Source organism: Macrosteles quadrilineatus, unplaced genomic scaffold (assembly GCF_028750875.1).
Source record: "Macrosteles quadrilineatus isolate MER2022 unplaced genomic scaffold, UCM_ALF_1.0 Scaffold_7__1_contigs__length_78375512, whole genome shotgun sequence".
NCBI lineage: Eukaryota > Metazoa > Arthropoda > Insecta > Hemiptera > Cicadellidae > Macrosteles > Macrosteles quadrilineatus.
In genome coordinates, this window is record NW_026542600.1 from 20,650,872 (window position 1) to 20,674,757 (window position 23,886).

At 32.8% G+C, this 23,886-nt stretch overlaps 1 protein-coding gene across 1 annotated transcript; it reads left to right on the forward strand.

The window, feature by feature from the left end:
- Window positions 1-10,179: 10,179 nt before the first annotated feature.
- LOC128998859 (protamine-like) lies at window positions 10,180-10,776 on the forward strand. Its single transcript, XM_054425215.1, has one exon. It carries the CDS (start codon window positions 10,180-10,182, stop codon window positions 10,774-10,776), a length of 597 nt encoding a protein of 198 aa, XP_054281190.1.
- The last annotated feature ends 13,110 nt before the right edge of the window (window positions 10,777-23,886 follow it).

Consider the following 23,886-nt stretch of genomic DNA (forward strand, 5'->3'; position numbering starts at 1 on the left):
CTTAAGAATGGATTGTACTTATGTATTTCGATAGCCTGATTCGAGTATTTGATAAATTCATATTCTGATTATTTATACTGTTTGAATTTATATTATTTATATACAGGTAACAGTTTACGACTTCAGTATGAAATTGAATAATGCCTCACCAAAATTATCCGGAAATATTAACAACAGTATGGCAATTAACAATTACTGATTAAAAGCTCAAACAAATGACTTCATAACTAAAATTAGGTAAGAAAGAAATGGATTTTGGATGGATAAAACCCATTTTGTTTGATCCTGTCAGTTATTGCTAGTTTCGCAGATTAGATTTTGAAATTTTAAAGTAACATACATAACACGTTAGCATTACAGCCATGTAAGTTCTGATACTGACAGTGTTAGCTTCATATTATCAGATTAGGCAGGTGACAAATATACGATTAGGGGTCAAACCTGTCTTTACAACGCTGACCACCGGGGCTTTACAAAAGCAATCATAAACCACTTCTACTTTCTCCCCCTATACATAGTATATGGAGAAAGTATTGTTTTCGTCAAAATTTTCGAGTTAGATTTTTTAGTGGATATATCCGTTTAAGGTACCCCTGAACCCAAAAAAGGGTTTTCGTAGTGACAAAAAAAGAACAGTCGCAGTGACATTCGTTTAACAAAATGGTAAAAGATATATATTTTTAAAATCTACTAACAGGTCATGAAAAGTTACATAATACAGACACTTATAAAACAAAAGTATATGTCTAATTAGATGAAATTCTGTATACAAGCAAATGTAGTTTTATACAAGGACAATGTCACAAACATTAATGTATAGCTTTATTTTTTTGCGTGAAACGTATTTAACACTAAAAATAATTAAAAATAATAGAAAAAAATAATTATAAAATTTAGGACTTAAGAACGTAGAAAACTGTTAAAAATGAACATGTCCTTATTTACATTTATCTAGTCGTAATTCGAGCATATTAAAGTTTTTTTTTTTGAAAAATTAATATTGAAACGACTATTAATTGTGTATCCATTTATTAATGTTATTGTACGATTATGGCACTTTTGCATAGTTGGTTTTTTTACGGGAAATATCCTCATACAAAGATCAAACAATAAAACTTTTATTGTTGAATTTGAAATTTGTGAAGTAGTACTATTAGATACTTTATAGTCTATAAGTGTTCTCACTTTCCTCAGCACATTACGTATTCCAAATGGGAAAAGTTTTAAGATAATAATAATAAAATCGTAAAAAAAACACGTATGTTAAAGCAAATGCCTTTTTCAAAGAAACAAAGTATTTAAAATTTTACTCATATTATTTAAGCTTTCATAAAACAATATCACAGATGCGTGTCAAAAATAGTAGAAATATATTGGTGAACAAGGTTTCTAGGGAATAGTTTGTTAACTCAAATCAATTACGCCTTCCAAAATAAACATGGACATTGCAAAACAAAGATAACACTCAGCAAACATATATTAAGTGTTCTTCTGACAGGTAGCTGCTACACAAATATCGTCACTCATCTGTTAGGCAGTTCTGGGAACACTGAAAACAAACTTATAATTGGGGAATTAATCCATAACTGGATTTCATTACGTATAAAGTAAGCATATCTATTTTTGTATATAAAATAATTGCAGTTTACAATAACTTGATACCAAATAGCCACATTTTTTTATAAAAGTATTATAAGAGTTAAATTATTGATGTATGTTTTGAATTTACCTATAACTAATTTCATGGTTCCTGACCTTTTCATTTATTATACCGGAAAGGACTTGAATGATAAATAGCTTAAAGGATTAATACTAACATCAAATGTTAAAGTTGAACAACACAATTTAGTCTGTAATGAGTTATTATAAGTTTTTTCTATATACATAATTAAAGGTATATTATGTTTCAGGTACTGAGTATTACCATCGTAATAGCAACAGGGCTTCTCAAGGTAATCATACATACTATCAGAATAGGTCCAAATATTTTGTTGTGTGACACAAATTTTGTATGTTGAAAATAGCGTTCAATCCGAAAAAGAAAATTGAAGGGGTTTCAGGAATTTTCCAGAGAATAAACTATGACCATAGGTCTCATGGTAAGACCTAGACCCGGGACCAAATTCTTAGTTCTGTGATCCCGAGGCCAAAACACCGTCTGTTCAAATTCATACATATTAAAATAAAAATGTGCCAGTACGGCAACTCGAGCACAAAATGATTAGACTTTTATGAAATTTTGTATCTACGTGACAACCGCCATTTAATCAAACAAGTTCGCGAACCAGTATGACCAGTCTTATGGGGTTAAACTCTATTTGCATACTGTAGTTGTTTTTCTAAACCACGTTTAGCTAATCAATAAAGGTAAAAGTACCTGCAGACTGCCTTGTGGGGTTTGTTAATCCAGTAGGATTACGCGCGTTCCGACAAATATATTGCCTTCTTCAGATCCTGAACTTTAAACTTAAAATCTAGATTTTTCGACACATATGGTCACGTCATATTTTATTGTTTAAAATCGAACACATAACACAAAACAAACATTAAACATATGTAGGCCTGCTATAAAAAAAAAATTGGTCGAGACTTGGCAAGAGAGATGTTTACATCATATATCCTGTTCGGTATTTTAATTGCAGGCCTACATGTGTTTAATGTTCCTTTTGTGTTATGTGTTCGATTTTAAACTCTCACGTGACCATATATGTCGAAAAATCAAGATTTTAAGTTTCAAGTTCAGGATCTAAAGATGGCAATATATTCCATCGAAACGCGCGTAATCCTACTGGATTAACAAAACCCACAAGGCAGTCTGCAGGTACTGTACCCTTTAATTGATTACATTATATTTATTTTCAAACTATTTTATAGAGCTTATAAAATTATAATTTAGTTTTATTTCATTGCAGTGTTTTTATCGCTTAGCGGTAAAGAATACAATTAAAAAAACTTTCAATTTAAAATATGCTATTTAAAATAAGTAAATTGTTGTAGTTTGCTTGCTTATGAAAACGTTTCGATCAATTTTGGTAAATGTATTTATTTATTAACAGCGCATTTGGTTACGAAGTTAATTCCAAGAATTGTAAATTCCAATCTTATACTTATGGCTAATAAGTAAACTGTTCTTGTTTCCTTTTTTATATGAATACATTTCGATAAAGTTTGGTGAATTTATTTATTTTAAATAAATATTAGCTTACAAGCTAAAACATTTGACTAAAAACCACTTTATTGTAGCCTTGTAGCAGAAGGCCTAAATACTAGTTAAACTAATGGTATTTATGTGGGGAATTAATTCAAATCTCCTTTTAAGGAGATATTTTAGTGACAATCCAATCAAGCAAACGAAGGTTTGCTAAGTCTGGGGGCTTACTGTGGCGGGGGTATTATGATATTATTATTAGTGCTAAAGTCCTACGCAAAACGAATAAACCTGCATCAGTTTGTCCTACTTTAGTCACTTAATGTCAATTATCTTATCATTAAATATTAATCGGTGATATACTCGTATAATTTATACAAATGTTTATACTTACTATAAATGTGGTATGTGTTACTTTGTAGTTAACACATAAACAACCCAAGCAATGAATAGACCATTTAAAATAATATAAAACAATATACAGGTAAATAAGACACCTTGAAGGTGCTTTTAAAAAAGGAAAGACAAAATAAACTAATTGTTGGGGATTGATTAGGTCAGAGGTCATATGATGGAGATCAATACTCAATTCTATGTTTTTAATTTTACAGGGTAAGTACTTGGATAAAATATATAAGGATATAAAAACAATGCCTTGACGCTATCATTTCATTTAAATTGCCTAATGTAAGTGTTTACATTAACATTTTTTTTATACAATTATTATTTAGTGCTATATTCGGTTTTCTTTGAAAGAAAAACAAAATAATGTCCTATGTATTTATTTTTTCCTAGTATTCTAAATGTGGGGTAGTTTAAGTTTTCAGTAGAAGGTTTGGGGCGGTGGCTACTCGGGCTGAGTGATGATACTGCGGAAGGTTTGATCAAATCCCAGTACATGTCCTGAGCTGAATCAATAAACTATGTACATGCTTCTCCTCCTTTAGTGGATGATGAATATACCAATTTATAGCATTCTTATAAGAACTCCATTCCTTATGTCGTGTAGCATATGTTTACGTAATGTTTTCCGAATCACTATTGATAGTTATGTCAAAAATGAACATCAAAAATTAAGTTCTTTACAATACTATTAACTTAGGGCCGTAACAGTTCACCACTTACTTATTCTCTGTCATCTTAACAATAGCTTAAAGCAAAACACTGTCAGTCAAATGAACACATTGAGTTAAATAAAATGCATATTTTCATTGGCCACTATATACCAATTCATAGGCTTCTTATAAGTACTCCATTCCTTATGTCGTGTAGCAAATGTTTACTTAGTGATTTCCGAATCATTATTGATAGCTATGTCAAACATGAACCAGATTTAATAGCAATCTGAGGTGAGTTATTGAACCTAAATAAGAAAGCTGCAGACAACTCTTCTTAGATTAAGCATTTTACGGTTCTTTGTAGCGGACTGAGATCTGTGGATAATAGGCACTTGCCTCATATAGCTAGTCAGTTCGAGAAAGTCCTGGAAGGACTAGAATCACCCAACCTTCCTAACCCTAAAACATAACTTTGGTAATGTTTTCCCGATTTGATGAAATTTGACATTCAGATGTATGGGACAATAAACTTGAATTAATTTTGACAATAAACAGGGGGCCAACGCTTGCGTGGGTTCGTGGCCTGGGCGACCACGCGGACCCTAGCTCTCCCAGAGGGGAGGTAATTGCCCGGTGTTGGAACCGGCACTTCAGGTAGACCACAAGCTATGGACGACTGGACAAGCCAGCCTCTTTGGGTTGTACCCAAAGTGAGAGTACCCAGTGACATTCCCTCCATTCAGGGTGGTGGGGTGTTCAGCTCTGCTAGTGTTGATTAAGTTCATAGATCTTTCACCTGCCTGTAGCTTGTGGTTGTGACTTGAGTTCTTCGGGCTCGTCCTACCTGTTGTGTTCGACTGACATTTTGTAAGGCATATCCTCGACTTTGGAAGTAGCCTCGTCCTGGGAGGTGAAAAACCTAGCCCCCAAAGGGGAGGTAACTGCTCGGTGTTGGTATCGGCATTTTCAAGTAGGCCACAGACATGGACGACTGGGCATTGGGTCCCAGTGACATTCCTTTGTCCAGGATGGAGGGGTGTTTAGCTCTAGGAGAGATGGAAGTGCATCATATTCTCTAACCTACCTGTGTCTGTGGTTCTTTGGGCTTCGGCCTGCTTGCTGTGTGCGACCAGCATTCAGTGTGGCAAATCCTCGACTTTGGAAGTAACCTTTCCTGGAGGTGAAAACGGGCAAGTACCCGTAGCTCACGGGGACACTCAAGGGCAACGTAACTTTCCGCAGTGTGAGGGTAACGGTTTGTAGGCACTTATGCAAACCAATCCCTGTCTCTGAGCACGGACGGTATGGTTATCTTGAGTGTGGGGGGTTCTTCCCGGAACCTCAATTGAGTCAAGGGTGTCGCCACCTCTGGTGGATAGGTTCATCCGGGTGGGTCCCACTTCTATACCTGCCTCCTTTTGGGAAACCCTGATGGCCTGGCAGTGATGTTGGGTCTGACGGGCAAACGAAGTAGATCGGGTGCTGGGTCCGAGCCCGCCAGGGGTATCTGGGGATCTATCGCTCTGGTTATCTCTGGTTTCCCAGCAACTGGGTAAGGCCTCGATCGGGTAGTGGTGTAAATGGGAGGTTGGGGTTCCCCCCGTCAGCGTGCTGACGGTCCCCTTCCTTCTGGCTATTGATGGCGGGTTTGCCTGTCAGGGATTAGATAGGTCCCGAGTGTTACTTGCACTAAATGCGTCGGGGCGCTCTACCATGGACCTCTAGGTCCCGACCTAGTGGAACCCAGGTGGAGTGACGCTTAAACAAGTAGCCGGAAACCCTGGTTAGGATTGAGGGGCAACCCTCTTTCCGAAGGGTCTGCTTCGGCAGCCGGTGAGCCTGATGACCTTAAGTCATCCGCCCATGATGTGCAAAAGGTTGATGCGTAAGCTTCGGCCTACATCATGGGGCCCGGGTAAGTCTCACGATACGTACCGGGTATGTAGTCAGGGGGCTTCGGCTCTCATGACAAATATTGAAATGAAATGAAATGGTGGCAACTCGGGCTGAGTGATGATACTGCGGAAGGTTTGATCAAATCCCAGTACATGTCCTGAGCTGAATCAATAAACTATGTACATGCTTCTCCTCCTTTAGTGGATGATAAATATACCAATTCAAAGGATTCTTATAAGAACTCCATTCCTTATGTCGTGTAGCATATGTTTACGTAATGTTTTCCGAATCATTATTGATAGTTATGTAAAAAAATAACATTGCAAATTAAGTTCTTTACGAAACTATTTACTTAGGGCCGTAACAGTTCACCACTTACTTATTTTCTGTCATCTTAACAATAGCTTAAAGCAAAACACTGTCAGTCAAATTAACACATTGAGTTAAATAAAATGCATATTTTCTTTGGCCACTATATACCAATTCATAGGCTTCTCATAAGTACTCTATTCCTTATGTCGTGTAGCAAATGTTTACTTAGTGTTTTCCGAATCATTATTGATAGCTATGTCAAACATGAACCAGATTTAATAGCAATCTGAGGTGAATTATTAAATCTAAATAAGAAAGCTGCAGACAACTCCTCTTAGATTACGCATTTTACGGTTCTTTGTAACGGACTGAGATCTGTGGATAGTAGGCACCTGCCTCATATAGCTAGTCAGTTCCAGAAATTCCTGGAAGATGCTGCTAATCATCCAACCTTTCTAACCCTAAAACATAACTTTGGTAATGTTTCCCGATTTGATGAAATTTGACTTTCAGATGTATGGGACGATAAACTTAAATTAATTTTGCGAACCAGAATGATCGAACCATGGGAACGGGGTTTTATGGGTTAAAAATTAGGTTTTCTATTTTTATAACCCCAAAACATAAACCTTCCTAATTTATGTTTAACCTCTTTTAAAGAGCTTAAAACAAATAATTTAACATATTGAAGTTATTTTACGTTTATAGACTTACAGCATACATAAAAAAATAAATTTAAAACTTATTCCCATGTTACTTTATGGAGGATAATTAAACTGTTGTAGTTTGATTTTTTATTGGTATATTTTGATATAACTTGGCAAATTTATTTAATTTATACTTTGTTATTCTTTTTTCAAAAACACAACTTATTACCCTCCCTTTGCCAGCAAACCTAGGTACTTGTTAAACCCAATGTTATTTTAATATATTTTATTAAATATACAATTAGGGAAATATAAATTTGCTTAGTCTGCAGATTTGCTGCGGTGGGGATATATGATATATTTTATCATATCCATCTTATGAGGGATAGTGGTACGAACTCCAAAAATCACGAGGATATTGGCCAAGGCCGAGAGGCTAGCTACCAGGCCAACGGTGCACGCAATTATCAAGTTACATTACAGTTTTTATTTAATACATTTTTTTGAAACTACAAACGTTGACATACTTGCAGATTGATGGTAGGATAAACTTTTGAAATGACTTAAAACTTACACTAAACCTTCATTGTAAATAGGGGGCAAGTTAAGACACTGCTATAAGGTTATCACAATATATCAGTTCAGTATAAACATAGGTTTTCAAACAGCACCAGAATAATCTTTAAGTAAATATAATTAATAATGAATTTAAATACAGGGGATATTGAAATAACACTGTAAGCATATTGTTACATTTCTCCGTTGTATTCAAGTTATTATTCTAGTCTGATGCTAAAGCAAACATTTTAAAGGTATTTGTGAGAATAACGAGACCTTTATTTAAGAAATCTTTTAATATCAAATACAGTATCGGATAGCGTTAAAATGTAGGCTATTTCATTTTTAAAACACTACTTTTGTTTCATAATTGAAGAACAATCGTCTATGGTCGTCAAATGTGATAAACGATAAATGCTGTATTATGAAATGATCTGTAGCAAAATAATGTTTTTGCAGGTGTTTTATCTTACACGCTTCATACATTTAACAATTAACAACTATGTTTCACATCGCATGGTAAAACATAATTATAACTGTATAAATATAATTATAATTATTTCATCAACAATGTATCTGAAATTCACTAAATACTTATTTTTAAATACGTGTGTGCGATTTGATTTATAATTTAGGCTAGAACGCTTTAAATCGAAACTTGTTTTATCGTGTATTAAAAATAGCGAATAGAATAGTGAATAGTTTTACAGCTTTCCTTTACGTATATTTTTACATTCCGAACTTAAGTAGTTTGATGCAGTGAGAATTTATAATACAGAAAACGAGCAATTCTCCAATTAAACATCAATAGAGGGCTTAAACCCTCTATTTAATTATCCTAGCAGGACACTTATTTGACTGGTTTCGTTTCCTGAACTAATTCTCAATAATTCTATGACATAAATAGTGCAGTGCTATTTTCAGACACCTAAAATAACCATGCCTGTATTAATGGCAAATTTATTGTTAAAAGATTATTTTATTTTAACGGTTAGATTAAAAGTAATTAGTGGTGTACATAACAATCTTGATAGTTAAAAATACCGAAATATTACGTGATACCTTTAAATATTTCTAGATTGATAAGTTGTTCTGAACCTTGTGTGTCCATGGATGGATCACGTTTCAGGTGCAAATGCTCGTGCTACACGCTATGGTAGCGTATGGTGAGGGAAACCTCCAGTGTTATACATAGCTCAAACAGCTCTGTAATCTATTACAAAGTATGATCAAATAATAAGCTTTAAGATATTATTGGCTCTTTGGAAAACATTAATTGGTCATTTTGGTCAATTTTTTCCGGTAATGTAAGATCCCGTACTACAAAACTACAAAATTTTAAGTCTCTAGCACGTTTCTAAACGGTTCACACTAGCGTACGAATGACTGTATTTTTCAATTTAATTTCCCCTGTAAGAATAACATGGGGGGGGGGAAATTGTTAGTATAAGGGGGATTGAAAGGGCAAAAGGCGACTTTTCGGATTTTTCCCGGGCGTTCGGGCCCAAGACCCATATGCGTGCCAAATTTCAACTCCTTGGAACGTTTAGAAGTGCCCAATTATATGCCTGTCTAAACATGCTAATTCTCCATAAGAAAATGCGTTAAAAATTATCTTTTTGATTTAAAATCCACCATTTTTATTTTTTTCCCGTAGGTTAAAATTATAGAAGGTCACTTTGGGGACTTTCCTTTCAATGTTGGGAGCATAAAAAGTGGACATATATATACAAACAATCGTCTTAAAAATTAAAAACACGTAAAACAAATCGGAGATTTTCACAATTTTTGGAATTAAAGCGTTTTTTGAAGGTGAAGGAGTGCGAATTTCGATATAACGCCTTCTTTGACAAAACTGTCTTGTAGAAAATCTAATTGCGAACCTACGATTTTCCCTCAAATCGATTCTAGCTCTTTCGGTTTTTGAGCTACAGCCGTTTTAAAAAAACATGGTTTTCCAAAAACCGAAATTTTTATGGAATTTTTTGGGGAGGTAGAATTTTGAAAATGGGGTTTTTACGAATTTCACCAGTAATGTAAGATCCCATAGTACAATAATACGCAAATTCCAAGTCTCTAGCACGTTTCTAAACGGTTCAGATGAGCTTATCAAATTTGGTGTTTTTCAACGATATTTCCCATTAGAATAACATGGGGGGGGGAAATTTTTAATTTAGGGGGGGTTGAAAGGGGAAAATGCCACTTTTCGGATTTTTTCCGGGGGTTTGGGCACTAGACCTAAAAAACACCGAAAATTTCACGTCTCTAGCTCATCTAAAAGAGATAAATATAGAGATGCGTGTCGTGTTTTTAATGTTTCGATGTTTTGTAATTTTTTGTGTGAACTGTGACGACCTTCTCAAGAAGCGACAATTTTACTGTGAAGCCTGATGACGGTTCCGGCGTTAAACCAAAACTAACCATTTGGATTGCATAAAATACTTAAACCACTTATACTGTAATAAAAATATGTTGCGTAGCAACAGTTCACTTTTAAATTAATCTTCATAGAAAAGGTGTATCAAAATTAGCTGCGACAAAATTCAAATATTTTGACAAAATGTTGAGAGCGTGTAGGTGTAATCAAAATGTAGGTCCTGTCGTGACAGCGGTGATGTACCTCGATAAGAAGAAAGGAGTTAGCGTCTCAGATGTCGCTGACTTTCTACGTCACAACTACGGCCTCAAAACTCTACCGGACTATAAGAAGTCTTTGAAACTAGCAGTAGAAAAGGGATTCTTGACTGTCAGACAAAACCGCTTCTACCCAGCACTCGAAGTTATCAGCCTGGAAGTTATTATCCAGGCTCGAAGAAGACGTAGGTCTATAAGACGTCGCATTGTTGACTCTGACGATCACACTATGACTCGTCGTCGCCGTAAGAGATCTACAAGACACGCTAGGAGGCGAGATTACTCCGACGATCTCACTATGGCTCGTCGTCGCCGTAAGAGATCTACAAGACACGCTAGGAGGCGAGATTACTCCGACGATCTCACTATGGCTCGTCGTCGCCGTAAGAGATCTACAAGACACGCTAGGAGGAGAGATGACCTAGATGATCTCACCATGGCTCGTCGAAGACGCAGGTCTCGTAGAAGCACGCGCAGACGTCGAGGTCGCAAACACGAAGAATTATCTGCTCCTCAAGCTTAAGCTGGGGAGTCTCCCAACAATCCTCCAGAGCCGGTGGATCAGCAGTCACAATAATTATATTTTGTCTAATTTCCTTCCTGTCATGTCCCATCGAATAAATTATCATCCTCTATGCTTCTAATAGTTGTTTATTTAGACATAATGTTATAGTTTAAAGAATTAAAAAAAGACATGGTGTAGAAAAATTTAGTTGTGGCTCAATAGCAGTGATCATAATAATCATAATCCTTGCCTTCGTTTATGAGGATTATTGTGTTACATGGTCCTGAATGTGTTAACCAATCTCCTGCAGAATATATTACCATATAATGCATTTGGGAAGAGGATAATTAAGGAGAATATTTAAACTAAAAACAGTTGCAATCTTAAAAATAATAAAAGAAACCCCAGATGCGTAGTGTATAGACAGTAAACTACAACTACGAACAGTCTTAATCCTCCCTATTTACCTTACTGAGATATCAATTACTAAATTAAAAATACTGAAATATCAATCAAGGAAGGAAGATATGATCCTTGAATTGTTAATTTAAAGGGGGTTGAAAGGGAAAAAGGCGACTTTTCGGAATTTTTGAGATCTTGATACATATGCAGAGCCTTAATTAAATCTAATGGAACGAATTATTTAACATAAATTATAGTTGTAAGTAATAAGACACTATTTTTTGTTTAACAATAGCTTACGCAATATATTCACTTTTTAGGGATGAGTTTATTTTTCTTAAATGATTCACATTATTCATAATATGTTGTTAATAATTGGTAGATCATAAAACAATTAAGAAATGATATGAATGCAATCAAACTAAAAAAAAAATGAAAATATTATTATTCACGTAATATTAAATACGTTAATGATTTTAACAGAAATGGTGACCTTTCGAAGGTAAGTATTTTATGCCAAGTATGAATGGAGATGAGTGTAGGATGAGTGGCGTCATCTTAAATATATATTCATTACGTTAATTTTCTTTGCATGGTTCTTGTATCTTATATGGTTTAACGATAGGTTTTGCAAATTAATCAAAAGGATATTAAACAAAAAGCCCATTAAATTCATATATCTAAGATTTCAAATTATGTATGTTATATACTTTAAACTTAATTTACTTCTTTGGTTAAATATTATATATTTGAAGGAAACAGGTAATAGTGCTGAAATACTGTAAATGTGTTTAGAGTTAAACATACAGATACATAGATTTTATATGAATATGAGATATTGCAATGCACATCCCTCTCTCAATTACATTTTATAAATAAAAAAAAACACTCTTTCCCTGCAACACACTAGTAGAATATTTCCAAATTGTACAAAACATTGCGGATACAATTCAATAATACCCCCACCGCAGCAAACCTGCAAACAAAGCAAATTTCCATTTGCCTGATTTGATTTTATATTAAATATATTTAAATTACATTGTGTTTAACGAGTACTTAAGTTTGCTGCTACAGGGAGCCTAATAAAGTGTTTTTAGCAAAATATTAGTAGCTTAGTATAGAATAAATTAATTTGGGAATTAATTAATTTATTTGGGAATTAACATGGGAATTTAAAATTTGCAACTTTTTTAATTTTCTTCGTAACCAATAACCGTACACAAACACTTTGGTATACTAAATTATTTGGTTGTTTTTAAGCTCTTTAAAATAGTATAAAGAGAAATTGGGAAATTTTGGTTTTGAGGGTCGAAAATGAGAAAACCCGATTGTTAACCCTGAAACCCCCCGTAAAGCCCTGTTCCCATGGTCCGATAATGCTGTTTAGCGAATTTAATTAAGTATAATCCGCCTTATACCTTCAAACCAAGGTTGATTAAAATTGGACAAAAATTACTAAAGTTATCATGTTCAAGGACGTGTCAACATATATAAATAATTGAACGAATAGTGTTTTTGGCCTCTGGGGACATCAAAATGAAAAAGTCTATCGGGACTGGCCCCAGGTCTTACAATGCCCTCTACGGTAATAGCTACTTCCCTATAGTGAAATTCGCTAAAATGTATTATAACAATGATTAAGTTTATGAAATTAATGAATTTATTCCATTCACACATGCTATCGGAACATTTCAAGTTAATAATATTATTCATCACCCTATTCATCACAAGATAGTAGATTTTGTTTGATCAACTACAGAATAGAATTACATGGCATATAAGCTGGAACAAAAATAGCTTCTGGACGGCAGCTTAAAAATATAAGTGATATAATGCTTTAATTTAAAGTAGCAATTTATGCAAATCATGCGAGTGAAGTGAGTCAAATATATGATTTAGATAATAGGTTTTACTTTAAACCTAGCTTATTTCCCTACTCGTATTAAAAATATAAAATATGATTGTACCCACGTTTGTATTTCTTCAACACGTAGTGGTCGTGTTCATCATCTTACGATGATTGTTTATGGCAAAAATTTTGATCTCAGGCTGTGATTAACGTCAGTTGAAAAAACTCTTTGGGATCAATAGTTTTGAACCGTCAGTAACAAAGTTCAATAAATTTTTGACTCCATTAATAACCTTGGTTCATTTTATATTCAAACAGATGTAAATACATTCATTTATTTAATTGACTAAATTGTCTTCTAAATCTTAAAGGTGTTTTGCCATATAATTTTCTCAGGGACCCAAGCGCTTGAGAGAAGGTTTTGCACTCGGAAGATTACACTAAAAAAGCCAATGAATAATGCAAGGCCTTCTAATTTATTTTTGTATGGCTGTAGTTGTCACCTAGAATTTGTCACGTGTACGTCACACTATAATGAACTGAGTGCTAAGTAATATGCTCAGACTTCATTCCTTTTAATACTTTTGACGAAGAAAATTGAGGATGGACGCAGTAAGAATTATACCGATGTCACTTACTTGGGCAGCATATTATGTTATGTCCTGTATATTCTGTTCTTACTACCAGATTTTAGTCAAAAACGCCTTTAAAACCACCGACGTAAGACTACTTACATACGGTTTGTTATGTTATTATAACAATGTTTTAGATTAACACTATTTCCTTTCAAAATTTCCATCGATAATTATTTTTTTTAAATTAGATTGGATATCATACATGAATGACTCTATAAATTGTTAGTGGACTTAATATTGTTATTATTTAAAACATTTTAGCATACCTTATTGCTTGTAAATAAAAAAAAAAACATCCACGGATGTGAAATAAGTGAAATGCTTTAAGCATTTTCAGAACAGTGACGCTGATATTCACGCAATTTACGTTTGGTTCGTTGTGTTGGAAAACAAACCATTTACCCATTTGTTAATGTCAGTCAGTATTGTAGCAATGATCTAAAACAATTAGTATTTCCATTTTATATTATACCGTTATAATGCCTTGTATTGTTACGATAATTATTTCCTTCTTTTTAAAAACCATGTTTTTGGCTACATCAGAACAAAACAGATCACACGTGTCATGAATTTGCTGTCTGTATCGTCTTTAGAGTTGTTTCATGTGTGCGTACCTTTATCCAATGATAACAGGGGTCGGAACATAGGCTACTGAATGTAAATTGATTAATTTATAATAAGACTTATTTAATTATAATTTTAAACATGTTGGAGTTTTTCTTTTAAAACCTTTGCACAAAAATACAAATATACTTATTTACGTTGTTTTAAGTTAGCAGATAAATAAATAAAAACAGATATCCACAGTAATTGATGAAGAGCTGCATTCATCGTAGGACCAATCAGTTTTATATTTCTTATTTTACAAACAAATTGAACCCTAAATTAAAGACCGTTCAAAATAATTAATTTTCCAGTTTAATTTTAATTGTTTATTTCATCAAATGTAAACTCTATACATCAAATACGAGATTTAGTTAATATATTCTGTACTTAATGTAGATAAGCTCTATTTGCACTTCTGTTTAAACATCACTTTTCCAATAACATTGCAATGTGGTATATATTGGCAATAATACTGCTTATAGACCTTTGTTCAATACGATCATTTGCTTTATAACATTGCTAATCGCAACAAATTAAATAGTTATTTTGATGTTAAATCATCAAAAGCTTAATACACTGTAGTTCAAATCAATCTCAAAGTGGATTTTATTACTTTTAGATTCATTGTATGACGCACTAATAAATTAAGAGAATTTTTTTTTTATTTTCTGGGATGAAATTATCTAATTTATGTATTACTTATTTTTCTATAATAATCTTTTAATATTCTAGAATAATTTTTCTTTTAAATATAGTTCAGTTTTTAGAATCTGTGTACAACTAAATCTGTTCTACTGGGCCGATTTCATTAATTAATGGGTCACTGGAAAGCCTAATTCGTGTAGTTGCAAATAATTATGAAAGTTTAATTAGTTATGATTTATGGTGAAAATTTAAAAAGAGAAATTTTTTTACATAAGCAGTACGTTGAAAACGGATATTTCACATTTAGTTTAATGTAGATGTGACTTTTGGCTGTCTCTTTTTAGTATTTCCAAGAAGTGCGTGGTATTAATTTGTAGGAAATTTTATTCTCTTTCTGTATATCACCTCCGGATTTCCTCACCATTTAAAATTTATTTCAAAAAAGCTAAACAACGTCCGAATTTATAGTAATGAGAAAATATTAAGATAGTGATATTTTTGTTAAACTTTGTACAACTAAATTTAGACTACTACTGGACCGATTTTGTTAATTTTGTAAAGCCTTATTCGTGTAGATTAGCAAATAATTATAAAAGTATGATTTTATTAAAGATTTGTGGTAAACAAATAAAAATTAAAAAAATATATAAGAATTTTTTTTTCAAGTTTCTGGTTTTAAGTTTCTATTTGTGGCTAGATTTTGGCTGCCTTTATTGTTTTCAAGAAATGCATAGTAGTTATTTGTAGGAAATTCTTTTTGCTTTCAGAATATTACATTAGTTTTGGTAGATTTCCCCTTCATTTTAAAGTAATTGGCTGATAAGCTAAGCGACCTCAAAATTTATAGTGGTGAGAAAATACTGAAATATAGATATTGTTGTTAAACTTTGTACAGTTAAATTTACAGTTGTACTGGACCGATTTTATTAATTAATAGGTAATTCGAAAGCCTAATTTGTGTACATTTGCAACTGATTATGAACGTTTGATTTTTTAAAAGATTTATGGCAGTAATTGGTTTGCCAGCATGTATAATCTAATCATACACAACATGTGTTAATAATTTAACAGTTGTTTGTTATATCGTTATTCAAATTATTTTGATTCGTTACGTGTTATTGTTCACAATTTGCTTTTGCGGTTAAAGTGTGTTCCTTATGTTATGTGTGTGGTTCTTAAGTTATGTGATTAAACAGTACCATTAGTATTAGTGAATAAAGTGTAGTATGTATTTAATAACCATCATTTTACTAGAGACCGTTGTATTTAACCACAACGGCCTCTGTAACAACGGGCCCATGTAGTGTTAACAATCATAACGTATAAGAGAGGTTATGTTTTCGTTTACAACACCTTATTGACACTGATTGTGATGCAACGACATATTGTCTTAATTGTATAATCATGTAAGTTGATATTTGAAGCATTACAATTCTACTTCTTTTATCTCAATCCTTGAACCTCATTTGTCTAAACTTGTACTGTGAAGTAAAAAACTATAAAAATAAAAATTATTTATTCCATTAACCAAAACAATGCAATAGAACACGTCAAACTCTTATTCTAATACAGCAAGAAGTGCCAAAAATGCAGGCAGTCTTAAAAAAGATTGGAGCAACAAAACACTCAAACAAAAATAACACAGAGAGAAAACAAGCTAAACAAAGCAGAGCAGGGTGAAACCCATGCACAAACTGACAATTAGTGACAAACCCAAACAAGGGAGCTTCTGCTTCTACTTAAAATTACTACTTACAACGTTCTACAACGTATTTATCATAACTACTATTATGATACAAACATTTTTTTACGAAAACCTACAACTGAGTGTAAGTTTTAGACTTTGAAGAAAAACTACACTAAAAGGTAAAAGAAAAGAATTTTTTTCTAAGTACTATACTCTGCAAGCATACATTATATGTTAATTTATAATTGCGTCCTAGTTAAAGTAGCTTCAGCACCATACATTTTTATCGAACTTAATGTCCTTTTTCAAACCACTATATAGGGCCGAAACTACTTTCTTTAATGCTAAACAACGAATTATTGGGTGAATTATTTACTCCATATCTATTTATCTCTATTTCTTAAGAATGGATGGTACTTATGTATTTCGATAGCCTGATTGGAGTATTTGATAAATTAATATTGTGATTATTTATAACGTTTGAATTTAAATTATTTATATACAGGTAACATTTTACGATTTCAGTATGAATTTAAATAATGCCTCACAAAAATTATCCGGAAATATCAACAACAGTATGACAATTAACAATAACTGATTACAAGCCCAAAAAATAACTTCATAAATAAAATTAGGTAAGAAAGAAATGGATTTTGGATGAATAAAACCCATTTTGTTTGATCCTGTCAGTTATTGCTTGTTTAGCAGATTAATTTTTTTTGAAATTTTAAAGTGAAATAACACGTTAGCATAACAGCCATGTAAGTTCTGATACCGACAGTGTTATCTTCATATTATCAGATTAGGTCAAACCTGTCTTTACAACGCTGACCACCGGTGCTTTATATTCAAGCAAAAGTGGTTTTAGGCCTATACAAGGACAGTGTCACAAACATTCCTGTATAGCTTTAGTTGTTTGCATGAAACGTATTTAACACAAAAAATAATGGAAAAAATAATAGTAAAATTAAGGACTTAAGAAAGTAGAAAACTGTTAAAAATGAACATATCCTTATTTACATTTATCTAGTCGTAACTCGAGCATAACAAAGCAATTTTTAGTATAAATAATTAAATATTGCAATGACTGTTATTTGTGTATGCATTTATTAATGTTAATGTAAGATTATGGCACTTTTGCATTGTTTTTTACGAGAAATATCCTCATAAAAAGATCAAAAAATATCATTTTAATTAATGAATTTGAAATTTTTTAGGTAGTACTATTATATACTTTAAAGTCTATAAGTTTTCTTGTAAATTCTCACAATCCTCAGCACTTAACGTATTCCAAACGGGAAAAGTTTTAAGATGATATTAATAAAAACATAAAAAACATAGTATGTTTATGTATGTTAAAACAAATGCCTTTTTCAAAGAAGCTTACAACGTATTTAAAATTTTACTCGTATGCAAGCTTGCATAAAACAATATTACAGATGCGTGTCAAAAATAGTAGAAATATATTGGTGAACAAGGTTTCTAGGGAATAGTTTGTTAACTCAAATCAATTACGCCTTCCAAAATAAACATGGACATTGCAAAACAAAGATAACACTCAGCAAACATATATTAAGTGTTCTTCTGACAGGTAACTGCTACACAAATATTCTCACTCAACTGTTAGACAGTTCTGGGAACACTGAAAACAAACTTGTAATTGGGCAATTAATTCATAACTGGATTTCATTACGTATAAAGTAAGCATATCTATTTTTGTATATAAAATAATTGCAGTTTACAATAACTTGATACCAAATAGCCATATTTTGTATAAAAGTATTATAAGAGACTTGATGTATTTTCTTGCATTTACCAATAATTAATTTCATGGTTTTTGACCTTTTCGTTTATTATACCGGAAAGGACTTGGACGATTAATAACTTAAAGGATTAATACTGATAGTACAGGTAAAACTCACCTAAGAAAACATAAAAAATAGTCCATTCATGAAACTTTCAGGAAACGTAGTAATTACCATTAGGTTTTGAAATCTGAAGAGTCCCTAGTGATTGTGGGGGTGGAAGTACCATTTTATGGGGGTAGTGATTTTGAGAAAATGTTTATTTATGGGATCCAAGCAAGTGAGGTGTCGTTTTCTATGTTTCTTAGGATGCAGAATCGAAAAAGAACATAATAAAAGCAATACAGCCAACAGTTTATTAGAAAAAGACTAATTTTTTAATGAAAAACTGAATATGACAAATTAATTAAGGTAAAATAAGGGTGCTGGGTCGCTATGAATTGGTTATACTGTAATACCAAAACGCCTCAACCGATTTTAATAAAATTTGGCTTACAAGTGCTTGAATACGATATATAATCCCAGTTTGTCAATGGTCGAGTTTGATTAGGACATTTCAAAATGGCGGCCGTTAATCACTAAAATAATAAAAAATTGTTTAGTGTTTTGTTTTATTAACCCTCTCCAGAAATCTGCAGCAATCTTTCATTTTCCTTGCAATCATAGGTCGTGATGCCGTGTCTGTATTTCCTGGAATAGGCAAAATACCCCCACTGCAGCAAACCTGCAGATTAAGTGAGTTTCCATTTGCCTGATTTGATTTTCAATTAAATATATTTTAATTGAGTTTAATTAGTACCTAGGTTTGCTGCTACGGAGAGGATAATAAAGTGTGTTTTTTATTGAAATATTAATAGCCAAGGTCAAAATAAATAAATTTGCCAAGTTTTATCAAAATATATCCTTAAACGAGCAAACTACAACAGTTTACTTATTCTCCATAAGAATAAAATGAGAATGATAAATTTACAGTTTTGGAATTTTCTCGGTAGGTAACCAATATTCGTACAAAAACACTTCAATAAACAAACTTATTGGTTTTTAAGGTATTCAAAATCATCATGGTATCCACAATTGTTTAGAGAGAAATTGGAAAATTTTATGTGTACAGGGTTAATCATGACAAAACCCAATTTTGACCCCATAAATCCCCCAAAAACCCCGTTCCCATGGTCTGATCATGCTGGATTGCGAACTCGTTAAAATCAATCTAAAGATTTTTTGTACTTTTCTATATGATATAACATCAAACTTTAACAGCGTTAATGACTGTAGACGTGTACTTTTTTAAGAACGTTAGCACGATAACTCAATTAAAAATGACCCAATATTGACGAAATTTTGTAAAAACGTGTAAACCTACGTTTACTCGAACGAATTTGCGAACCAGCATGATCGAACCATGAGAACCGGGTTTTCTGGGGGATTTATGGGGTAAAAATTGGGTTTTCTCATGTTTGCCCCTCTAAACGTAAAATTTTCGAATTTCTCTCTAAGCCATTTTAAATACCATGATTGGATATTTTGCTAGTAATTGGTTATATTTTGATAAAACATGGAAAATTTATTTATTTTAACCTATTCATATTTTAATTAAAAAACACACTTTATTACCCTCCCCGTAGCAGCAAACCTAGTAAACACTAATTAAACTTTAGGTTATTGAAATAGATTTAATTTAAAATCAAATCAGGCAAATGGAAACTCACTTAATCTGCAGGTTTGCTGCGGTGGGAGTATTTTGCCTAATCCATGAAATGTAGAAACGGCATCACAACCTGTCATTGCAAGGAAAATGAAAGATTGTTGCAGATTTCTGGAGAGAGTTGATAAAACAAAACACTAAACAATTTTTAATTATTTTAGTGATTAATGGCCGCCATTTTAAAATGGCCTAATCAAACTCGACCATTGACAAACTGGGATTAGATATCGTATTCAAGCACTTGTATGCCAAATTTCATTAAACTCGGTTCAGGCATTTATTAATTCATAGCGACCCAGCATCCTCTTACGATCACTATATTGATGACGTCATTACGGGCGACCAAGGTCCTTAAAATTGGGGTACGAGCGGTTTTTACATTCTTGGTCTTATATATTATCTTCACCCTAAGTTGCAGGATCACCGCCAGAACCGAAATATTTTTGCCACCCATACTTAAGACGACGGTGGAGAAGAACGAGTTAGAGACCCTCACCATTCCATGGATGGTGAAGATGCATCAGTAGCTGATGAACAATATGACACGTGGTGGTTAAAGAGGCGAAACTACCAGTTTCTTGGTTAATTTTCTTCACAACTTTAACATATGACACAGACTCATAGTAAATTTTGTAATGCAGTAATTGATATTAACTGGATTATTTTACCTTAATTAATTTGTCATATTTGGTTTTTTATTAAAAAATTAGTCTTTTTCCAATAAACTGTTGGTTGTATTGCTTTTATTTTGTTATTTTTCGATTATGCATCCTAAGAAACATAGAAAACGACACCTCACTTGCTTGGATCCCATAAATAAAGATTTTCTCAAAATCACTACCCCCATAAACTTTAACCCCCATAAAATGGTACTTCCACCCCCACAAACACTAGGGACTCTTCAGATTTTAAAACCTAATGGTAATTACTACGTTTCCTGCAAGTTTCATGAATGGACTAATTTTTATGTTTTTTACTGGTTTTTTAGTATAATTTTACCTGTACTATGACATCAAATGTTAAAGTGGAACAACACAATTTAGTCTGTAATGAGTTATTGTAAGTTTTTTTTCTATATATATATATATATAATTATTGGTATATTTTGTTTCAGGTACTGAGTATTACCATCGTAATAACTACAAAGCTTCTCAAGGTAAACCATACAAACTATCAGAATAGGCCCAAATATTTTTTTGTGTGACACAAAGTTTGTATGTTTAAAAAAGCGTTCAACCCGAAAAGAAAATTAAAGGGGTTTCAGGAAATTTGCAGAGAATAAACTATGACCATAGGTCTCATGGTAAGACCTAGACCCGGGACCAAATTCTTAGTTCTGTGATCCCGAGGCCAAAACACCGTCTGTTCAAATTCATACATATTAAAATAAAAATGTGTCAGTACGGCAACTCGAGCACAAAATGATTAGACTTTTATGAAATTTGGTATCTACGTGACAACCGTCATTTAGTCAAACGAGTTCGCGAACCAGTATGACCAGTCTTATGGGGTGAAACTCTATTTTCATACAGTAGTTGTTTTTCTAAACCATGTTTAGGTAATCAATAAAGGTTATAGTACCTGCAGACTGCCTTGTGGGTTTTGTTAATCCAGTAGGATTACGCGCGTTCCGACAAATATATTGCCTTCTTCAGATCCTGAACCTTAAACTTAAAATCTAGATTATTCGACACGTATGGTCACGTCAGAGTTTAAAATCGAACACATAACACAAAACGAACATTACACATATGTAGGCCTACTATTTTAAAAAAATTGGTCGAGACTCGGCAAGAGAGATGCTTGCATCATATATCCTGTTCGGTATTTTAATAGCAGGCCTACATGTGTTTAATGTTCGTTTTGTGTTATGTGTTCGATTTTAAACTCTAACGTGACCATAAGTGTCGAAAAATCTAGATTTTAAGTTTCAAGTTCAGGATCTGAAGATGGCAATATATTTGTCGAAACGCGCGTAATCCTACTGTATTAACAAAACCCACAAGGCAGTCTGCAGGTACTGTAACCTTTTATTGATTAAATTCTATTTATTTTCAAACTATTTTATAGAGCTTAAAAAATTATAATTTAGTTTTATTTTATTGTAGTGTTTTTTCGCTTAACGGTAAAGAATACAATAAAAAAACCGCAAATTTAAAATATTTGATTTAAAATAAGTAAATTGTTGTAGTATGCTTGCTTATGAACACGTTTCGATCAAATTTGGTAAATGTATTTATTTATTATCAACGCATTTGGTTACGAAGTTAATTCAAAGAAGTGTAAATTCCTATCCAATACTTATGGTGAATAAGTAAACTGTTCTTATTTGATTGTTTATATGAATACATTTCGATCAAGTTTGGTGAATTTATTTATTTTAAATAAATATTGGCTTACAAGATAAAACATTTCACTAAAAACCACTTTATTACCTGCCGTGTAGCGGAAGGCCTAAATACTAGTTAAACTAATGGTATTTATGTGGGGAATGAATTCAAATATCCTTTTAAGGAGATATTTTAGTGACAATCCAATCAGGCAAACGAAGGTTTGCCAATTCTGGAAGCTTACTGCGGCGGGGGTATTATGATATTATTATTAGTGCTATAGTCCTACGCAAAACGAATCAACCTGCATAGGTTTGTCCTACTTTAGTCACTTAATGTCAATTATCTTTTCTTTAAATATTAATCGGCGATATACTCGTATAATTTATAAAAATGTTTATACTTACTATGAATGTGGTATGTGTTACTTTGCAGTTAACACATAAACAACCCAAGCAATGAATAGACAATTTAAAATAATATAGAACAATACACAAGGTAAATAAGACACCTTGAAGGTGCTTTCAAAAAAGGAAAGACAAAATAAACTAGTTGTTGGGGATTGATTAGGTCAGAGGTCAAATGATGGAGATCCATACCCAACTCTATGTTTTTAATTTTACAGGGTAAGTACTTGGATAAAATATATAAGGATATAAAAACAATGCCTTGACGCTATCATTTCATTAAAATTCCCAAATATAAGTGTTTACATTAAAATCCTTTAATACAATTGTTATTCAGTACTATATTCGGCTTTATTCGAAAGAAAATTGAAATATTTCTTATGTATTTATTTTTTCCTAGTATTCTAAATGTGGGGTAGTTTGAGTTTCCAGTATAAAGTTTGGGGCGGTGGCTACTCGGGCTGAGTGATGATACTGCGGAACTTTTGATCAAATCCCAGTACATGTCCTGAGCTGAATCAATAAACTATGTACATGCTTCTCCTCCTTTAGTGGATGATAAATATACCAATTCAAAGGATTCTTATAAGAACTCCATTCCTTATGTCGTGTAGCATATGTTTCCGTAATGTTTTCCGAATCATTATTGATAGTTAAGTCAAAAATGAACATTACAAATTAAGTTATTTACACAACTATTAACTTAGGGCCGCAACAGTTCACCACTTACTTATTCCCTGTCATCTGAACAATAGCCTAAAGCAAAACACTGTCAGTCAAATTAACACATTGAGTTAAATAAAATGCATATTTTCTTTGGCTACTGTATACCAATTCATAGGCTTCTTATAAGTACTCCATTCCTTATGTCGTGTAGCAAATGTTTACTTAGTGTTTTCCGAATCATTATTGATAGTTATGTCAAAAATGAACTTCAAAAATTAAGTTCTTTACAATACTATTAACTTAGGGCCGTAACGGTTCACCACTTACTTATTCTCTGTCATCTGAACAATAGCTTAAAGCAAAACACCGTCAGTCAAATTAACACATTGAG